Here is an 18,966-nt window from a genome sequence, read left to right on the forward strand (position 1 = left end):
CTTTGGAATCTGCAGCACTTTCAGAATCTTTAGAATCTCCAGAATCTTCAAAATATTTGGAATTTTTAGAATTTCTGGAATCTCAAGGGTCTCGAAATATCTGGGACTTTAGGTGTATCTGGAATCTCTAGAGTCTCGGAATATATTGAATTTTTGAAATTTTTGGAATTTCGGGAACTTTGGGTTTTTTATAATCTTTAGATTCTTCAGAATCATCAAAATTGTTACAAACTTTGAAATCTTCAGAAGTTTCAGAATCTTTAAAATTCATAGAATTTTCGGAATCTTTAGAACATTCGACTCTTTAAAATTTCTAGAATCTCTGGAACCTTTGGAATCTTTATACACACTCTTCAGAATCTCCAGAACCTCAAAATCCTTAATTTTTTGAAATCTTTAAAATCTTCAGGATTTTAAGAATTTTTAAGATCTTTAGGATCTTTGAGATCTTTAGCATCTTTAGTATATGTAGAATCCCAAAATATCTGGAATCTTAGGGACATTTTAAAATTTCTGGAATCTGTGGAACCCCTGGAATCTTTATAATTTTCAGCATCTTCGGAATCTTCAAAGTCTTAAGATTTTTTGTAATCTTTAATCTTCCAAATACCATGAATATTCAGAATTTTCGGAATCTTTAAAATCTAAATCGTCAGAATTTATAATGTCACGAAATATCCGGAATTTTTGGAATGTCTGGAACCGTTGGAATCTTTGAAATCTCCGAAATCTTCAAAGTTTTCAGATTTTTATAAAACGCGTAACTTTGGAATTAACGTAGTAAAATAGACAGAAAATGGAGAAAGATAGACAGAAAGGGAAAAAACAGAGAGACAGGAAGAGGGAAAGAAAGAAGAGGGGATAGAACAGAGAAGGGGAGAAGGGAAGGAGGAGAGAGAGGGAAGAGGGAGAGGGTGACGAAAGAGAGAAGAAAGAAACGAAGAAATATAGAAAGATAAAGCGAGAGAAAGACGAAGGAATGAAAAAAGAAGAAGAACGGAAGAAGAGTGAGAAAGAGGACAGAGAGGAAAGAAAGGAAAAAAAAGACAGAGGAGTACAAATATGACTTCTTCCACTCAGCAATTATTTATTTTATAACAAATTTGCATCCAATAAAAAAGCTCCAACAACTATACAACATAATCGGTATCTTGAATGTTGATTTTGATCCACTCCTCGAATTTCTTTAACATTTCTGGCGACATCGCAGTCTTATGTTCTCCCGTTTTCCCCGACCTCAAAAATTTTCCCTCAGGACAGTTTTGTGCCAACTTAAATTTTTTGGTGAAGTCACTCAGAAATTCCTTATTAACAGCATTATTTTTGCTCATCGACTCAAAACTAAGATGTTTGGCCAAAATTTGAACCTTTTCTTCGGTTAAAGGGCGCTCCAAAAATCCAGCGACTGTGCGAACAACTCCGCTTAAGTTGGTCTTCATATCTTCGTACTTGATAAAAAGCAAATTGGGGGAGTGTCTCAGGTTCCAGTATGGGAGAACGTGCTTCCAGAACGGACCATACATAACTAAATTTCGACAAGATGAAAACAATTGATTATATTATTAATTAATAGAAACGAAATTGTTACTTTTTCCGGCTAAAAATAGTTCGCAGAATTCGTCAAAATTTCCAGAAAACCCTTCCAGGAGTCGACAGTGGTGGTAAAAAGAAATACAGGCGTCTCTTGGGTCGCGTGACACATAAATCACCTAAACCACGTGTTTAAAAGTGGTAAATGGTTGAACATACCATACCTTTGGTTTTTTCAAACCATTCCGTATCTGCTTGGGCAACAAAACCAGAGGTAGATGGGTTTTCACGACCACTGGACTTTTCAAACTTTTGTACAACCCAATCGGGTCGTGCACACATGGAGGAAAATTATTTTCTTCAGGGTTTTGATCATGCCATTCTCGATCGTCGAAGACGAAGGAAAAGCTGCATGTTTTTTTTTATTTTCATTCAACTACGAAGAAAATTTTTGGCCACTTACTCTATAAACGGGCAACGATCGTCTAGGTTCACTTTTCCACCTTCAAAATCCAGATTGTTGATGATCATCCACACCATTTCTTGCGTCCACGTTGTACCTTTCATACTATTAGTTTTTCGTTTTTGAGTGAGTTAGAGTCTTACCAACTTTGGGAAATGTACAAATCCAAACGTCGCTTTCGTTGACTTCTAGATTATCTAAGTCTTCTTTCACGTCGTCGTATCTTTCAGTGAGAGTGGTACCTTCCACCGTTATGTAGCCTTTTTTGAAAATGTTTGTGAATTTTTCGTGCAGGAGTTTGTCGAGTTCCATGTTAAAAGAACGTCTGAGTTCGTACAAAATCTTTTAAAATGGTGATTACTTAGGTGATTGGTTTAATACTTATAAGCAAATAGGTTATCGTTAGCATTTATGTTATCAAGTGCAGCGAAAACACATGAGAATGCAGACGTAAATAGGAGCGATAAGTAGCGTTTATCTGCTTTCTGATAACGTTAAACTTAGAATAAATATTTGCGTCAAAATGTGACGAATTATTTTTTTTAAGCACGGATTAATTGTGTTCCGGCTTCAGCAGCCGCCACGAGCGTCCTCACAGCCAACTGTCACACATTGTCCTTAATCCGCGCGCTCTGATAAATGAAAATCGCCGTCAAAAGTTGGAAGTTAGGCGCGCAATCCTGATTGTTCGCCGCCCCCACCTGAGAGCCCGGACTTTCAATTCCGGGTCTCCGGGTCATGCCGCCGGCCGAGAAGAATTGAAAACCATTACTGCTGATGAAAGAAAAGTTTTCTACTAAGTTTCAAGTCCCTTTGTCCCCTGCAGGAACGTTCCTTTACCTCCATTTGATTTGTATTTTCCGCCAGGACTAATTCGCCGAGCTCACCTTTATTTTTTTCACTTAGGCTGGAAATTGTTTCATTTCAGGATTATTGTTTTAAATCCTTCGCATGGAAGGAATTCGTAATGGGAGAATTACGGACGGAAAGAAATATCAGACGAGTCCGACGACAGGAGGCGAGGTGGAAAGGACGATTTTCATAATGGACTTGATTCGGAGAGAAAGAGTGTGCCAGGGAGCGGAGTGAAGGATTTATAGACAACCTTGTGTCGTGGGTAGGGTTTTAAAAGGAGCTGAAACTATTAAAAATAAATACGCGTGTTAATATAGACATTGCTGAAAATTTATCCTACCGACTGCGCCACTTTCGCAACGCGAATTAAAAATGTTTGGAAAATCGTCACAGTGGAATAAAATTCGTGAACTTAACCGCTTATCACGTCATCTGCTCCACGTCAGGTGATACATTAGTCTCAAGCGCACTCTAGCCCTTCCTCCCCTAACTCGCTCTTTCGGAACCGCCGACGAGGGAGACTTCATTCAGGAGATCAACCCGGAATTCTTCCCAAGTTAAAATAAACTTTTATTAGTCGATGCAGCTCGGCTCATCAATATCGGAATGCGACTGAAAAACGTCAAAATAATAAATCGACCTTATGGAAAAATGACAGGTAATGGTGGGAAGGTTCCCGTAGGAAAATGGCTCGTTTACGCCGATCGTTGGGAGGTTATTGGCTTTTGTGAATGGTATATAAACTGCCTCCACCTCAGAATGTTCGGAATTTTTATCTACAATAAGATGGCGATTTATGCACGATAAATCTAAATTTATCAGAACCGGTGTTCGGGGGAAAGTCGACGGGCCGAAAATACGAAGATGAAAAGAGGATGTGTCGGAATAAATTGCGCGCTGCAAGCGAAAAGGCTTCATTAGAAGTGACGTATGCACTTAATTTAGCGCCCGATAGTGTTATTATTATGGACAATGCACCGATTACACGCACGTACGTTTCAAAGTGCACTGAGGTTTTTTAAGCTCGGGATTAGGTTCTCTGGACGCTCGCACGTGTGCATTAGTGGCTCCCTCAAATCCTGATGAATATTCAGGTGAGACAAAGAGCCTCTGGAATTTTTCGAAGTCGATTAACACTAGTGCGTGTTTATGGTTCTCCAATAGCGAACTAGGCGAGGATAACGGAGCAGAACAAAGATGTATGGCTCGCTAACATGATTTACTAACTGATTCCTAGTGGAGCAAGGGAGACAAAGCCACCGAGCTCCCACAGGAGTAGTGCGGTTTACACCTCAAGGTTTTAAAATAAAACCAAGGCCGATTCAATCAAGGCGACGCCGCTCTTGTTAGAAAAATAAATCCGCGTTAATCGTTTTATCATCGAGGCTAAAAGGGCAGTTCAGGGGAAAATCGATACGGGTTTGCTGCAGGTGTCATTATTAGAGGGTGTAACAATGGAATTACGTGGATTATCGACGTTTCTCTGCAACTAACTGGAGTTATTTTAAAGCGGATTAGGGGATGATTATTAAGCGACGACACTCCATCAGCATGTAATTATTGGAGGCACGTTTCCTGATAAAGAAGGAATAAATCACGGGATGTTCACACGAACGTCGAGCATGTTTTTTGTGATCGAATCAAATCTCCGATTACGACATTCCGGAGTATCGAAAAATTCTCTCCCAAGTTCCATAAAGAGTCAGCTAAGCGCGTTGGCTATGCAGTTCACGGAAACATAACAGGAGGAGCGGGCCTGCGGCATCTACGGCCCTTGATTACCACGGTCTCCATTTTCGTCCCCATCTCACACGGCAATGGTCGGTCGAATAAATTCCGCAGCCATCTCGCTACAGCAATATAGACAATGATGTTATATCGGCCGCAGCACACCTTGCATAGTCCGTGAGGGAAATACCATTAGCGACTCCCTAAGAAACAGAGGGGGACTGTTTAATATTGTATGTTGCGGCTGTCTGCGTTCCTCTTCTTTCTTTTTCGAGGTTTAAACTGATTACGGCGGCGGAGAGGTACAACGGCTGTAATTAGATCGACTATCGCCAATATGTCAACTTGTCAAGGGTACAAATGGCGCGGGAAAAGTCACACGTACGATTATATTTAGCGGGGGATGGAGGGATGGTGGAAAACTATGGAAAGCGTCGACGGGTAGTTGGACCGCTTTTATCAGTGTGTCGCCATCGTAAGATTTCTTTTTGAAACTTCCTTAAGTTACTTGAAACTTCTCAATTTTTGCAGCTTTTAATAAAAGATATGCAAAGCAGATTAGGGTCAAGGCAGATGAAGTTTGGCTAAGTCAAGTCTATTCCGGTTAGTCTAGTTCAGATCAGTTCACTTCAGATCATATCATGTCAAACCAACGCAGATTAGATCAGGCCAGTTAAGGTTGGATCAAATCTTAAATATTAAGTTTAAGGTCAGGTGCAAATCAGTTCATTTCAAATTAGGCCAAGTCAGGCCAGCTCAGGTTAGATCAGGTTAGGCAGGTCGGGTCAAGTCTGTTCAGGTCTGGTAAATTCAGCTTGTAAAACAAATTGTAACAGAATTTAAGGTTTGAAGGAAATAATTCCATTTTAGAGGTTCTGGTTATTATTTCGGTAAAAAATATTGCTTATTACTTGGTTATTTTCATATTTTTCAAGCTTGATCCACCACAACATTCCCCGCAAAAAGTAAAAATATGCTCAACATCATTTTCCAGTGTCCTTAATTTGCAATTACTTTCTACAATTTTCTGGAAGGAAACAAAACCAACTGAATGTAATTAATTTTTTCCAGAAAATTATTTTTTCACTTGAATTTTGAAGCACGTTTTGTAAATTTAGAAAAACAACTACCAAATTCAACATTTGAAAGTAGTAATTTCACTTTAGAGACTCAAAAAAAAAGTGCTATATATAGTTTTCAACCGTCTTTAATTTGTAATTGTGCACGATTTGTAAAACTAGAAAACTGCAACAGAATGAACATGTAAACGAAAATTTCACTCTATGAGACCAGGGTTATTATTTCGGTCAAAAATTTTGCTCATGATTAGACCATTTTTACATATTTCAAACCTGATCCACCACAACACTCCCCACAGTTCATGTCGGGTTTAAACAACCCAGCTCCACACAACATTTATTGTAAAATAAAAATTGGCTGAAAAGATAAAATCGTATTTGTACTCCTCTTTCCTCTTTCCTTATTCGCCTCTCTCGTCCTCCTTCTCATTCTTTGCGTCATTCTTTCTCTCTTTCTTTTCCTTATGGTTCCACTCATCCTTTGTCCCGTCCTCTCTCTCATCCTCCCTATTCTCTTTCTTCTTCTTCTCTCTCTCGTCCTTTCGTTTTTCCTCCTTTTATCTGTTTCCCTCGTTCCCTCTTTTCTATTTCCTCAAACCTCTCTATCTTTCTCCGAAAATTTATTGCAATTTTTTTCTGCAATAAAAGAATGAAAGTTTCTGAGAATCTTTCACATTAGTTTTCAAAAAAACATCAAGAATCTACAACATTCTTTCAACCCTCAAAATTGTACACTGAGGGTCTTCGAATTTTTTTTCAAATTGTTTTAAAATAACAAAAATACCAGGGTTCCAGGTGATTTTTTAAATTCTTTCTAAAATAAAATAATAGGAGTAGAAGTTTACGAGAATCCTTCACATTGATTTTCAACAACGCATCAGGAAACTCCAAGATTCTTTCAAGTTGTATCAAAATTAAACACGAAAGGCCTTTGAGATTCTCTCAAATTCTTTCGAAAATAAAACACTTGACATCTCGAAATTCTAAAAATATTCTTGAAAAACAGACTTCAAGATCAACCAAAATTTTTGGAAAAAAGACACTTCGAGTCTTCAAGGTTCTTTTAAATTCTTTCAAAATCAAAAAAATGTCAGGGCCCTATGTAACTTTTCAATTTTTTTCTCAAATAAACGAATGAAAGTTTGAGAATCTTTCATTAATTTTCAGCTTGACATTAGGAATTTTCAAGATTCTTTCAAATTCTATCAAAATTAAAAACCACAGGCCTCTGAGATTCTTTCCAATTCTTTCTAAAATAAAACAGTGGTAGTTTCTGATAGTCTTTCATATTAGTTTTCAACAACACATCAGGAAACTCCAATATCCTTTCAAATTCTGTCAAAAATAATCACCATAGGCCTCCGAGATTCTTCCAAATTCTTTCTAAAATAAAAGAATGGGAGTTTCTGAAAATCTTTCATATTAGTTTTCAACAAAACATCAGGAAACTATAATATTCTTTCAAATTCTGTCAAAAATAAACACCATAGGCCACTGAGATTCTCTCAAATTCTTTCGAAAATAAAACACAAGCCATTCCGAAATTATAAAAACATTCTTGAAAAACGGACATTAAGATCAGAAAAAGATTTATGAAAAAAGACACTTGGGGCCTTCAAGGTTGTTCTAAATTCTTTCAAAATCAAATAAATGTTAGGTCTCTCCGTGATTTTTAATTTTTTTCTAAAATTAAAGAATTGAAGTTTACGAGAAATCTTCACATTATTTTTCAACAAAACATCAGAAATCTCCAAGATTCTTTCTTATTGTGACAAAATTAAACACGAAAGGCCTCTGAGATTCTTTCAAATTTTTTAGAAAATAAAACACATATTCTAAAAACATTCTTGAAAAACAGACTTTAAGATCAACCATAATTTTTGGAAAAAAGACACTTCGAGTCTTCAAGGTTCTTCTAAATTCTTTCAAAATCAAAAAAATGTCAGGGCCCTCTGTAACTTTTCAATTTTTGTCTCAAATAAACGAATGAAAGTTTGAGAATCTTTCATTAATTTTCAGCTTTAGGAATTTTCAAGATTCTTTCAAATTCTATCAAAATTAAACACCAGAGGCCTCTGAGGTTTTTCCCAATTCTTTCTAAAATAAAAGAATGGGAGTTTCAGATAATATTTCACATTAGTTTTCAACAAAACATCAATAATGTACAAGATTCTTTCAACCCCCAAAATTATACACTGAGGGTCCCCGAATTTTTTTTCAAATTCTTTCAAAAATAAAACACAAGACACCCCGAGATAACATTCTTGAAGAACAGATACTAAGATCAGCCGAGATTTCTTGAGAAAAGCCACTTGGGGTACTCAAGATTCTTTCAAATTGTTTTAAAATAACAAAAATACCAGGGTTCCAGGTGATTTTTTAAATTATTTCTAAAATAAAATAATAGGAGTAGAAGTTTACGAGAATCCTTCACATTAATTTTCAACAACACATCAGGAAACGCCAAGATTCTTTCAAATTGTGTCAAAATTAAAAACCAAAGGCCTCTGAGATTCTTTCAATTTTTTTTGAAAAAAAAAAAAAACGCAAGACATCTCGAAATTCTAAAAACATTCTTGAAAAACAGACTTCAACATCAACCAAAATTTTTTGAAAAAAGACACTTCGAGCCTTTAAGGTTTTTTTAAATTCTTTCATAATCAAAAAATGTCAAGGCTTTCTGTAACTTTTTAATTTTTTTCACAAATAAACGAATGAAAGTTTGAGAATCTTTTATTAATTTTCAGCTTGACATTAGGAATTTCCGAGATTCTTTCAAATTCTATTAAAATTAAAAACCACAGGCCTCTGAGATTCTTCCCAATTCTTTCTAAAATAAAAGAATGGGAGTTTCTGATAATCTTTCATATTAGTTTTCAACAAAACATCAGGGAACTATAATATTCTTTCAAATTCTGTCAAAAATAAACACCATAGGCCACTGAGATTCTCTCAAATTCTTTCGAAAATAAAACACTAGACATTTCGAAATTCTGTAAACATTCTTGAAAATCAGCCAAAAATTTTTTAAATTCTTTCTAAAATAAAAGAATGAAAGTTTATGAGAATCGTTCATTAATTTTTAGCTTAACGTTAGGAATTTCCAAGATTCTTTCATATTGTGTCAAAATTAAACACTACAGGCTTCTGAGATTCTTTCAAATTCTTTCGAAAATAAAACACTAGACATCTGAAATTATATAAACATTCTTGAAAAACATACATTACGATCAGCCAAATTTTTTTCAGAAAAAAAGACACTTGAGGCACGCAAATTTATTTCAATTTTTTTCTAAAATCGATCATGGAACTTTAGGAGTATCCCTTAGATTAATTTTCAACAAAACATCAGGAAACTCCAAGATTCTTTCAAATTCTTTAGAAAATAAAACACAAGACATTCCAAAATTATATAAACATCCTTGAAAAACAGATATTAAGATCAGCCTAATTTTTCTGAAAAGACACTTGTGACCATCAAGGTTTTTTTTTAATTTTTTCAAAATCAAGAAAATGTCAGGGCTCTCCGTGATTTTTAAATTTGTTCTAGAATAAAAGGATGGAAGTTTACGAGAAATCTTCGCATTAATTTTCAACAAAAAAACATCAGGAATCTCCGAACACTCTTTCAAACTCTTTCAGAATTAAGCACCAAAAGCCTCCGAGATTTTTTCAAATTCTTTTGAAAATAAAACACAAGAGACCCCGAGATTCTATCAACATTCTCAGGATTCTTTCTAATTATTTCCAAATCAGAAAATACGACTGTCTTCGTGTTTTTTAAAATTCTTTCTATAATAAAAAAATGGAAGTCGACGAGAATCCTTCACATTAGTTATTTCAAATTCTTTCGAAAATAAAACACAAGAGACCTCGAGATTCTATAAACATTCATGAAAAATAGACACTAAGATCAGCCAGATTTTTTTCAAAAAACACTCTTAGGGCTTCCAAGATTCTTTCAAATTCTTTCTAAAATAAAAAAATTGAAGTTTATTTTATGAGACACTTTCACACTAATTTTCAACAAAACATCAAGAATCTCCAAGATTCTTTCAAACTCTTTTTAAAATTAACCACTAGGGACCTTCGAGATTCTTTCAAATTCTTTCTAAAATTAAATACAAAAGACCCTGAGATTCTAGAACTATTTTTGACAGACACTTGAGGCCCTCAAGATTCTTCAAATTCTTTCAAATTCAAAAACATACCAAGGCTTCACGTGATTTTTTTAATTCTTTAAAACAAAAGAATGGAAGTTTACGAGAATCCTTCACATTAATTTTCAACAAAAAACATTAGGTAGGAATCTCCCAAGATTCTTCCAAACTCACAGAATTAACCACCAAAAACCTCCGAGATTCTTTTAAATTCTTTTGAAAATAAAACACAAGAGACCCCGAGATTCTATCAACATTCTTAAAAAAACCGACACTAAAATCAGCCAAGATTAAAAAAAAGATACTTAGAGCCCTCAGGATTATTTCAAATTATTTCAAAATCAAAAAATACGAGCGTTTTCCGTGATTTTTAAAATTCTTTCTATAATAAAAAATGGAAGTTGACGAGAATCCTTCATATTAGTTTTCAATAGAACAACAGGAACTTCAGATTCTTTCAAACTCTTTCAGAATTTAACACTAGGGGCCTATTTCAAATTCTTTCTAAAATAAAAAATTGGAAGTTTATTTTATGAGACTCTTTCACACTAATTTTCAACAAAACATCAAGAATCTCCAAGATTCTTTCAAACTCTTGGTAAAATTAAACACTCGGGACCTTCGAGATTCTTTCAAATTCTGTCTAAAATTAAATACAAAAGAGCCTGAGATTCTATAACTATTTTTGACAGAGACTTAAAATCAGCCAAGATTTTTCAAAAAGGCACTTGAAACCCTCAAAATTCTTCAAATTCTTTCAAATTCAAAAACATTCCAAGGCTTCGCGTCATTTTTTTAATTGTTCCTAAAACAAAAGAATGGAACTTTACGAGAATCCTGCACATTCATTTTCAACAAAAAACATTAGGTAGGAATCTCCCAAGATTCTTTCAAACTCTCAGAATTAACCACCAAAAGCCTCCGAGATTATTTTCAATTCTTTTGAAAATAAAACACAAGAGACCCCGAGATTCTATCAACATTCTTGAAAAAACCGACACTAAAATCAGCCTAAAAAAAAGATACTTAGAGCCCTCACGATTCTTTCAAATTATTTCGAAATTAAAAAATACGATCGTGTTCCGTGTTTTTTAAATTTTTTCTATAATAAAAGAATGGAAGTTGACGAGAATCCTTCACATTAATTTTCAATAGAACATCAGGAACTTCTGATTCTTTCAAACTCTTTCAGAATTTAACACCAGAGGCCTATTTCAAATTCTTTCGGAAATAAAATACAAGAGACCTCGAGATTCTATAAACATTCATGAAAAACAGACACTAGGACCAGCCAAATTTTTTTCAAAAAGGACTCTTAGATTCTTTCAAAATCAAAAAATACAACGGTTGTCCTTGATCTTTTCAATTTTTTCTAAAATTAACAAATGGAAGTTTATTTTATGAGAATTAGTCATACTTTAATTTTCAACTTAACATCAAGAATCTCCAAAATTCTTTCAAGCCCTTTGAAAATCGAAATTTTTAAAAATTTTTCAAAAGAACTTTCAACGATCTTCGCATTAAAAAAAGACAATAGAACCCTCAAGAATCGTTCAAATTCTGCGTAAATCAAAATTCAAAAGTAAAAATATAATTCCAACTGTCACAAGAAATTTATCTTTAAGGTCAGTGATCTTTTGTTTACTCCAAGTCCCAATTTTCTTTGTTCGGGTACTTTTCCATCAGCTCCAGATTTCGACGATTCAGACCTTAAATCGGAATATCGTTCCACGACGTCAACAAAGCCGTTGAATAGACAGTAATTAGATGAAAATCACGATAACATAATTAAGAGGGTGTTGTATCTGAAAACGGCAGTTAGCTCATCAAGGTAAATTATTCGCGGAGTGAGCCTAATGACAGCGCTCACCTATAATTTAAGACATTGAGCGGTGATATAAGAGTGGCCTGATGAGACATAATTGGGACAGGAGAGGAGGTGAGGCGATGCCCCATTAAAACACCGCAGGAATTGCTGATATAAATCAATGGAGGCCGCCCACTGCCCACAATGACTTATTGTCGGGTCCAGGAAAAGGGGATTGTTGTGATTATGCGTATCGAAAAAACAACAAGAAATTACGACCTGGAACCGTGGAAGACGAGATGAATCGCTAAATTTAACTCGGGGGGACATAAATCACAATTAAAATTTTTGGGAGCCCGGCGGGTGTCAAATCTGATAATAAAAGATGACAAAAAATCGCGGCGATTTTTTGTTTGAGTATTTCGGCGCTGATTAAGACGTCAGATTTGTTGCCGATAGGCGAAGAACGCTTTGAAGACGAAAATAGAAAGGGGACCGAAATAATTTTGGGGAAGGGGGCCCAGAAGAGGTGCGAAAAATGCAAAATTTACAAAAATCGACTAATTTGTAAGATTTATAGACTCGTCTCGCATCAAATCGTTGGCTTTAAGTAGAGTTTGCGAATGTTCCCCTTTGTGAAAAATCACTTTCCACACTTGGCATGATTGATGCCGGAGCGCTGCCTGAATCCCAACCGCCCAAGATGAAATTTAATTTTTCGTCGGCATTGTTTTTTGAACGTCGTTCACCTAGAAGTCATTATGCGATCTGTGCTTCATAGTCTGGATCCAGGAGGGAAGTTGTAAAATGTTTGATCCCCGGAGTCAATATTTGCCTAAGCTGCCATTACATAAGAAGGGATGGAAATCTGAAAAAGTGAAAAGCAAAGACGCCTACAGTTTTTAATGCAATCCATAAAGTTTATTTGATGAGCTCCGCTCTGTCAGAACCGTCCGTCTGCATTATTTATCAAATGACTAACCTTATAATTGAAACCTGTCCTGGATGATTTTCATAAATTTCTAATGGCCTGGAAACCGACCGCTTAATTACTCAAGGATTGGATGGAGATAAAAATTAGGATGGGATTCCTTTGATGAATTATTTATCGCTGTTGTTCTTTGATATCGCGATTAACATCTAGCGTTTGTTCTCCAAGAACGATATCTTCATATCGAAATTTCCTCCCCGGATTTATAAAAATCGTTCGGCGGTGATTTATTTGTTGAAAATTATCACCGGCAGTAACGGCGACAGCGAAATCTGATAACCTTTACAACCGAATCAATAAATATGATTTAATGCCGGTGTGAACAGCATTTTATTGAATATATTTAAATATAATCTCCATTTGAAATGGGATAGGGGGCGAGTAGCGAACCGGTGAACGAACAAACGTGTACGTCTGAAAGTATACAAACTAAACAAGTGCATCTTGATTACTTTGATCTGTAGATACACACAGATGCTGCAGTATCCGGTAACCGTAATAGGTATATCGCCCCTCGATGCCCGGTGAGTCACTATGCAATCAAGGGTGGATTTTGCCCCGGTGCATGGGGCCGCCGACAAGTAGCGATTAAACTTGCAGGGAATACGAAATAGTGCAAAAAAACGATCGAAAAAAGTTTAGTGCTTTGATGGTTGTTCGGGGATGATAATGAGCCTGCGAAAGTCGGAACGCAACCATAAATACACACTTTTAGGAAACGAACCATAACTGTTTTATAAACCATTCAAAATGAAATTTTGTTTTATTATTATTAAACATAGGCGAGCGCAACATCATTGTATTTTCAATTTTTTCTAAAAAAGGGTCATTTGTTGTTGATTTGATAAAAAAAAAATCGAAAAGCCGGATCAAACAGGTGTATGTAATATTTTGAGATGACGTTATGAAATTGTTGGTGGGGATGATTAGCTAAATTTTGTAATAATCGCTCCAGTAGTTTCGAATGTCTACTAAAAATTGACGCAGATAGATGACAGACGACAGACAGACAGATCACGCACAGATAGAAATGGGAAACTTTTATAAAACATGAGAGTAGAGAGAAGAGAGGAGAGACGAGGAATCGCAGAAAGGGGGGAGGGTATAGGAGGAAGGAAAAGAAGGAAACGGAGGAAAGTGGAGTAATAGGAGAGACAGGAAAGACTAAAATGCTTTTGGATTTTAAGCATTTATTTACTTTACAATAAATTTTTATGTCAAGAACGCGGAGAACAATAGGAAAGAAAAGGGGAGTCTAGAGGAGAAAAAATGGAAAGGAAAAATGAGAAGAGAGAGAGGATAGTGGTGTACAAATATGATAGGAAATGGATTTTGGAGGTTCTTCGTGTTTTGTTAAAAATTAATGTGAAAGATCATCGACAACTTCCCGTTCTTTTATTTTTGAAAGAATTAAAACACGGAAACTGTGCCTGTTTTAAAAAATACGTACAATATCGGAGGAAATCTTATGTTTCATTCTCGAAAGAATATGAAAAAATCTCGGGGACCTTTTGTGTTTTAATTTTGAAGAGCTTGAAAGAATTTTAGAGGTTATTAGGGCTTCGTTTCTGACGCAGTTTGGAAGAATTTTGGCTCTCCTTAGCGTCTATTTAAAAAAAATGTTTATAGAATCTCGAAATCTATTGTATTTTATTTTCGAAAGAATTTGAAAAAATCTTTTAGATTCCTGGTGTTTTGCTGAAAATTTATGCGAAAGATTCTAGGAAGCTTCCAACCTTCTATTTTAGAAAGAATTAAAAAAAAAAAAGCGCAGGGAGCCTTGGTGTTTTGATTTTGAAGCAGTTTGAAAAAATTTTGGCTGTCCTTGGTGTCTGTTAAAAAAAATAGAATCTCTGAATCTCTTGTGTTTTATTTTCGAAAGAACTTGAAAAAATCTTTATTATTGAAAAATCTTGAAAGAACCTTGAAGTTCATAGTGTTTTGTTGAAAATTAATGTAAAAGATTCTCGGAAAGTTCCATCCTTTTATTTTAGAAAGAATTTAAAAAATCACGTGGAGTCCTGGTGTTTTCTTGATTATGAAAGAATCTCGAAGGTCCCAAGTGTGTTTTTTGAAAGAATCTTGGTTGATTTTAGTGCCTGCTTTTAAAAAATGTTTATAGAATATCAGGGTCTCTTGTAATTTCTTTTCGAAAGAATTGGAAAAAATCTCGGAGATTCCTGATGTTTTGTTAAAAATTAATATGAAAGATTCTTGTAAATCTCGATTCTTTTATTTTAGAAATGATTATAAAATCACCGAGAGCCGCGGTATTTTTTTTATTTTGGAAGAATTTGAAAGAATCTTGAGGGCCTCAAGAGTCTTTTTTAAAAAATCTTGTCTGATCTTAGTGTCCGCTTTTCAAAAATGCCTATAGAATTTCAAGATCTCTCGTGTTTTATTTTCGAAAGAATTTGAAAGAATCTCGGGAGCCTCTACTGTTTAATAGTGAAAAAATTTGAAAAAATCTTGGCTATTCCTGTGTGAAGGATTCTCGTACACTTCCATTCTTTTATTTTAGAAAAAAATCACGTGGAGCCCTGGTATGTTTTTGATTTTGAAATAATTTAAAAGAATCTTGGAGGCCCTCAGTTTTTTTTGTTTTTAATTTTGGCCGATCTTAGTGTCTGTTTCTCAAGAATGCTTACAGAATCTCGAGGTCTCTTGTGTTTTATTTTTGAAAGAATTTGAAAGAATCTCAGAGGCCTATGTTTGACAGGATTTGAAAGAATCTTGGAGATTCCTGGTGTTTTGTTGAAAATTAATGTGAAGATTTCTCGTAAACTTCCATTATTTTTTTTATAAAAATTTTAAAAAAGCACGACAGCCCTTATTTGTTTGATTTTGAAAGAATCTTGACGGCCCCAAGTGTCGTTTTGAAAAAGTTCTTGGTCGATTTTAGTGTCTGCTTTTTCAAGAATGTTGATAGAATCTCAAGGTCTCTTGTATTTTATTTTCGAAAGAACTTTAAAGAATCTCAGGGGCTCCTAGTGTTTAATTTTGAAAGAGTTTGAAAGAATCTCAGATTCCTGATGTTCTGCTTAAAATTAATGTGAAGGATTCTCGTAAACTTCCATTCCTTTATTTTAGAAAGAATTTAAAAAATTACGGGGATCCCTGGAATTTTTGTAATTTAATTTTGAAAGAATTTTAAAGAATCTTGAGAGGCTCAAGCGGCTTTTTTGAAAAAATCTTGGCTGCTTTTAGTGTCTGTTTTTTTCAGGAATGTTTATAGAATCTTGGGGTCTCTTGTATTTTATTTTGGAAGGAAATTAAGAAATCACGGAGAGCCCTAGAATTTTTTTAGTTTGAAAGAGTTTGAAGGAATCTGGGAGGTTCTTGGTGCGTTGGTTTCGAAGCAGTTTGAAAGAATCTTGGCTGCCCTTAATGTCTGTTTTAAAAATTATAGAATCTCTAGATCTCTTATGGCTTATTTTCGGAATAATTAGAGAAAAACTGGGGGTCCCTAGTGTTTTAATTTGGAAAGAGTTTGAAAGAATCTTGGAAGTGCCTGGTATTTTGAAGAAAACTAACGTGAAAGATTCTCGGAAAGTTCTGTTCTTTTATTTTAAAAAGAATTTTAAAAATCACGGAAAGTTCCAGTGTTTCAATTTTGAAGAGTTGAAAGAATCTTGGAGTTATTGGTCCTTCGTTTCTGACGCAGTTTGGAAGAGTTTTGGGTCTCTTTAGCGTCTATCAAAAAAAAATTTATAGAACCTCGGAATTTTCGAAAGAATTTGAAAGAATTTCGCGGAACGCTTGTGTTTTAATTTTGAAAGAGTTTGAAAGAATCTTTTAGATTCCTGGTGTTTTGTTGAAATTAATGCGAAAGATGTCCAGAAACTGTGATTCTTTTATTTTAGAAATAGGTTCTGGAGGTTCTTGGTGCTTTGTTTTTGAAGCAGTTTGAAAAAATGTTGCCCTTGGTGTCTGTTTAAAAAAAAACTTGATAGAATCTCGAGATCTCTTGTGTCTTATTTTTGAAAGGACTTGAAAAAATCGTGGCAGCCTCTATTGTATTAATTTTGAAAATAATTTGAAATAATCTTGAGGGCTCTAAGTATCTTTTTTTTTAAACTTGACTGATTTTAGTGTCGGTTTTTTCAAGAATGTTGATAGAATCTCGGGGTCTCTTGTGTTTTATTTTCAAAAGAATTTGAAAGAATCTTGGAGGCTTTTGGTGCTTAATTCTGAAAGAGTTTGAAAGAATCTTGGGAGATTCCTACCTAATGTTTTTTGTTGAAAATTAATGTGAAAGATTCTCTTAAACTTCCATTCTTTTCTTTTATTAAGAATTAAAAAAATCACGTGAAGTCTTAGTCTTGGTATGTTTTTGAATTTGAAACATGAACAATCTTGAGGGCTTTAAGTGTCTTTTTGAAAAATCTTGGCTGATTTCAAGTGTTGGTCAAAAACAGTTATAGAATCTCAGGGTCTTTTTTATTTAATTTTAGAAAGAATTTGAAAGAATCTCCAAGGTCCCTAGTGTTTAATTTTAAAAAGAGTTTGATAGAATCTTGGAGATTCTTGATGTTTCGTTGAAAATTAGTGTGAAGGAGTCTCATAAAATATACTTCCAAAGAGTTGGAGAAGCCTGATGGTTTGTTGAAAATTAGTATCAATGATTCTCATAAACTAAACTTCAATTTTTTTATTTTAGAAAGAGTTTAAAAAATCACGAATAGCAATAGTATTTTTTTCTTTTTGAAAGAATTTGGTAGAATCTTGAAAGCCCCAAATGTCTTTTTTGAAAAAATCTTGCCTGATCTTAATGTCTGTTTTTCAAAAATATTTATTGAATTTCGGTATCCCTTGTGTCTAATTTTAAAAAGAAATGGAAATAATCTCGGAGGCCCCTGGTGTTTTATTTCAAAAGAGTTTGAAAGAATCTTGAAGGATATTTTGTTGAAAATTAATGTGAAGGATTTTCGTACACTTTTAATCTTTTATTTTACAAAGAATTTAAAAAATCAAAGGAGCCCCGATATTGTTTTGATTTTGAAAAAATTTGAAGGAATCTTGAGGGCCCCAAGCGTATTTTTTGAAAAAATCTTGCTTGATCTTAATGTTTGTTTTTTCAAGAATATTTATAGAATCTTGGGATCTCTTGTGTTGTATTTTCGAAAAAATTTGAAAGAAGCTCGGGGCAGTCTGGTATTTAATTTTGAAAGGATTTTAAAGAGTCTTGGAGATTCTGATGTTTTGTTGAAAATTACTGTGAACGATTCCAATAAAATGAACTTCCATTCTTTTATTTTACAAAAAATTTAAAAAATCGCAGAGAGCCCTGGAAATTGATTTTAAAAGAGTTTGAAGGAATCTTGGAGGTCCTTGGTGCTTTGTTTTTGAAGCAGTTTGAAAGAATCCTGACTGCCCTTAGTATCTGTTTATCAAGAAAGAAATTTCTTTTAAAAGAGTTTGAAAGAATCTTGAGGGCCCCAAGTGGGTTTTTTTTAAATCTTGGTGTTTGAACGAATCTGAGATTCCTGATATTCTGTTGGAAATTAACATGAAGGACTCTCGCAAACTTCCATTCTTTTGTATTAGAAAGAATTTTAAAAAACGTGGCAAGCCCTAGTATTTTTTTGATTTTGAAAGACTTTGAAAGAATCGTGAGTGCCTCAAGGGTCTTTTTTCAAAGAATCTTGGCTGATCTTAGTGTCTCTTTTTCAAGCATATTTATAGAATTGGAAAGAATCTCGAAGACTACCGATGTTTTATTTTGAAAGAGTTTGAAAGCATCTTGGGGATTTCTGATATTTTGTTAAAAATTAATGTCAAGGATATTCGTAAACTTCCATTCTTTTATTTTAGAAAGAATTTTAAAAAATCACGGGGATCCCTGGTATTTTTTTGATTTTGAAACAATTTGAAAAAATCTTGAGGGCCTCAAGTGTCTTTTTTGAAAAAATCTTTGCTGATCTTAATGTCTATTTTCCAAGAATATTTATAGAATCTTGGTGTCTCTCATATTTTATTTTCAAAAGAATTCTAAAGAAACTCGGTGCCGCCTGGTGTTTAAATTTGAAAGAATTTGAAAGAATCTTGGAGATTCCTGATGTTTTATTGAAAATTAGTGTGAACGATTCTCATAAAATAAACTTCCATTCTTCTATTTTAGAAATAATTTAAAAAATCAAACAGAGCGCTAGAATTTATTGATTTTGAAAAAGTTTGAAGGAATCTTGGAGGTCCTTGGTACTTTGTTTTTGAAGCAGTTTGAAAGAATCCTGGCTGCCCTTAGTGTCTGTTTCTCAAGAAAGAAATGGAAAGAATCTCGGAGACCCCAAGTGTTTTGAAAGAGTTTGAAAGAATATCGAAAGTTCCTGATATTTTGTCGAAAATTAATGTGA

At 34.3% G+C, this 18,966-nt stretch overlaps 2 protein-coding genes across 4 annotated transcripts in view; both read right to left on the reverse strand.

The window, feature by feature from the left end:
• LOC135129625 (zinc finger protein 1) overlaps positions 1-18,966 on the reverse strand; it is a 794,849-nt gene that overhangs the window by 547,945 nt on the left and 227,938 nt on the right. The window lies entirely within an intron of this gene.
• On the reverse strand, positions 1,068-2,412 carry LOC135129617 (luciferin sulfotransferase-like). The gene is made up of 5 exons (XM_064056814.1): positions 2,137-2,412; positions 1,994-2,090; positions 1,755-1,938; positions 1,589-1,709; positions 1,068-1,525 (listed from the first exon to the last, which is right to left on the reverse strand). Exons 1-5 carry the CDS (start codon positions 2,303-2,305, stop codon positions 1,131-1,133), a joined length of 966 nt encoding a protein of 321 aa, XP_063912884.1. The 5' UTR covers positions 2,306-2,412; the 3' UTR covers positions 1,068-1,130.

This window comes from Zophobas morio, unplaced genomic scaffold (genome assembly GCF_036711695.1).
Source record: "Zophobas morio isolate AGI-343-1 ecotype UQ-CSIRO unplaced genomic scaffold, CSIRO_AGI_Zmor_V1 ptg000016l, whole genome shotgun sequence".
Classification (NCBI taxonomy): domain Eukaryota; kingdom Metazoa; phylum Arthropoda; class Insecta; order Coleoptera; family Tenebrionidae; genus Zophobas; species Zophobas morio.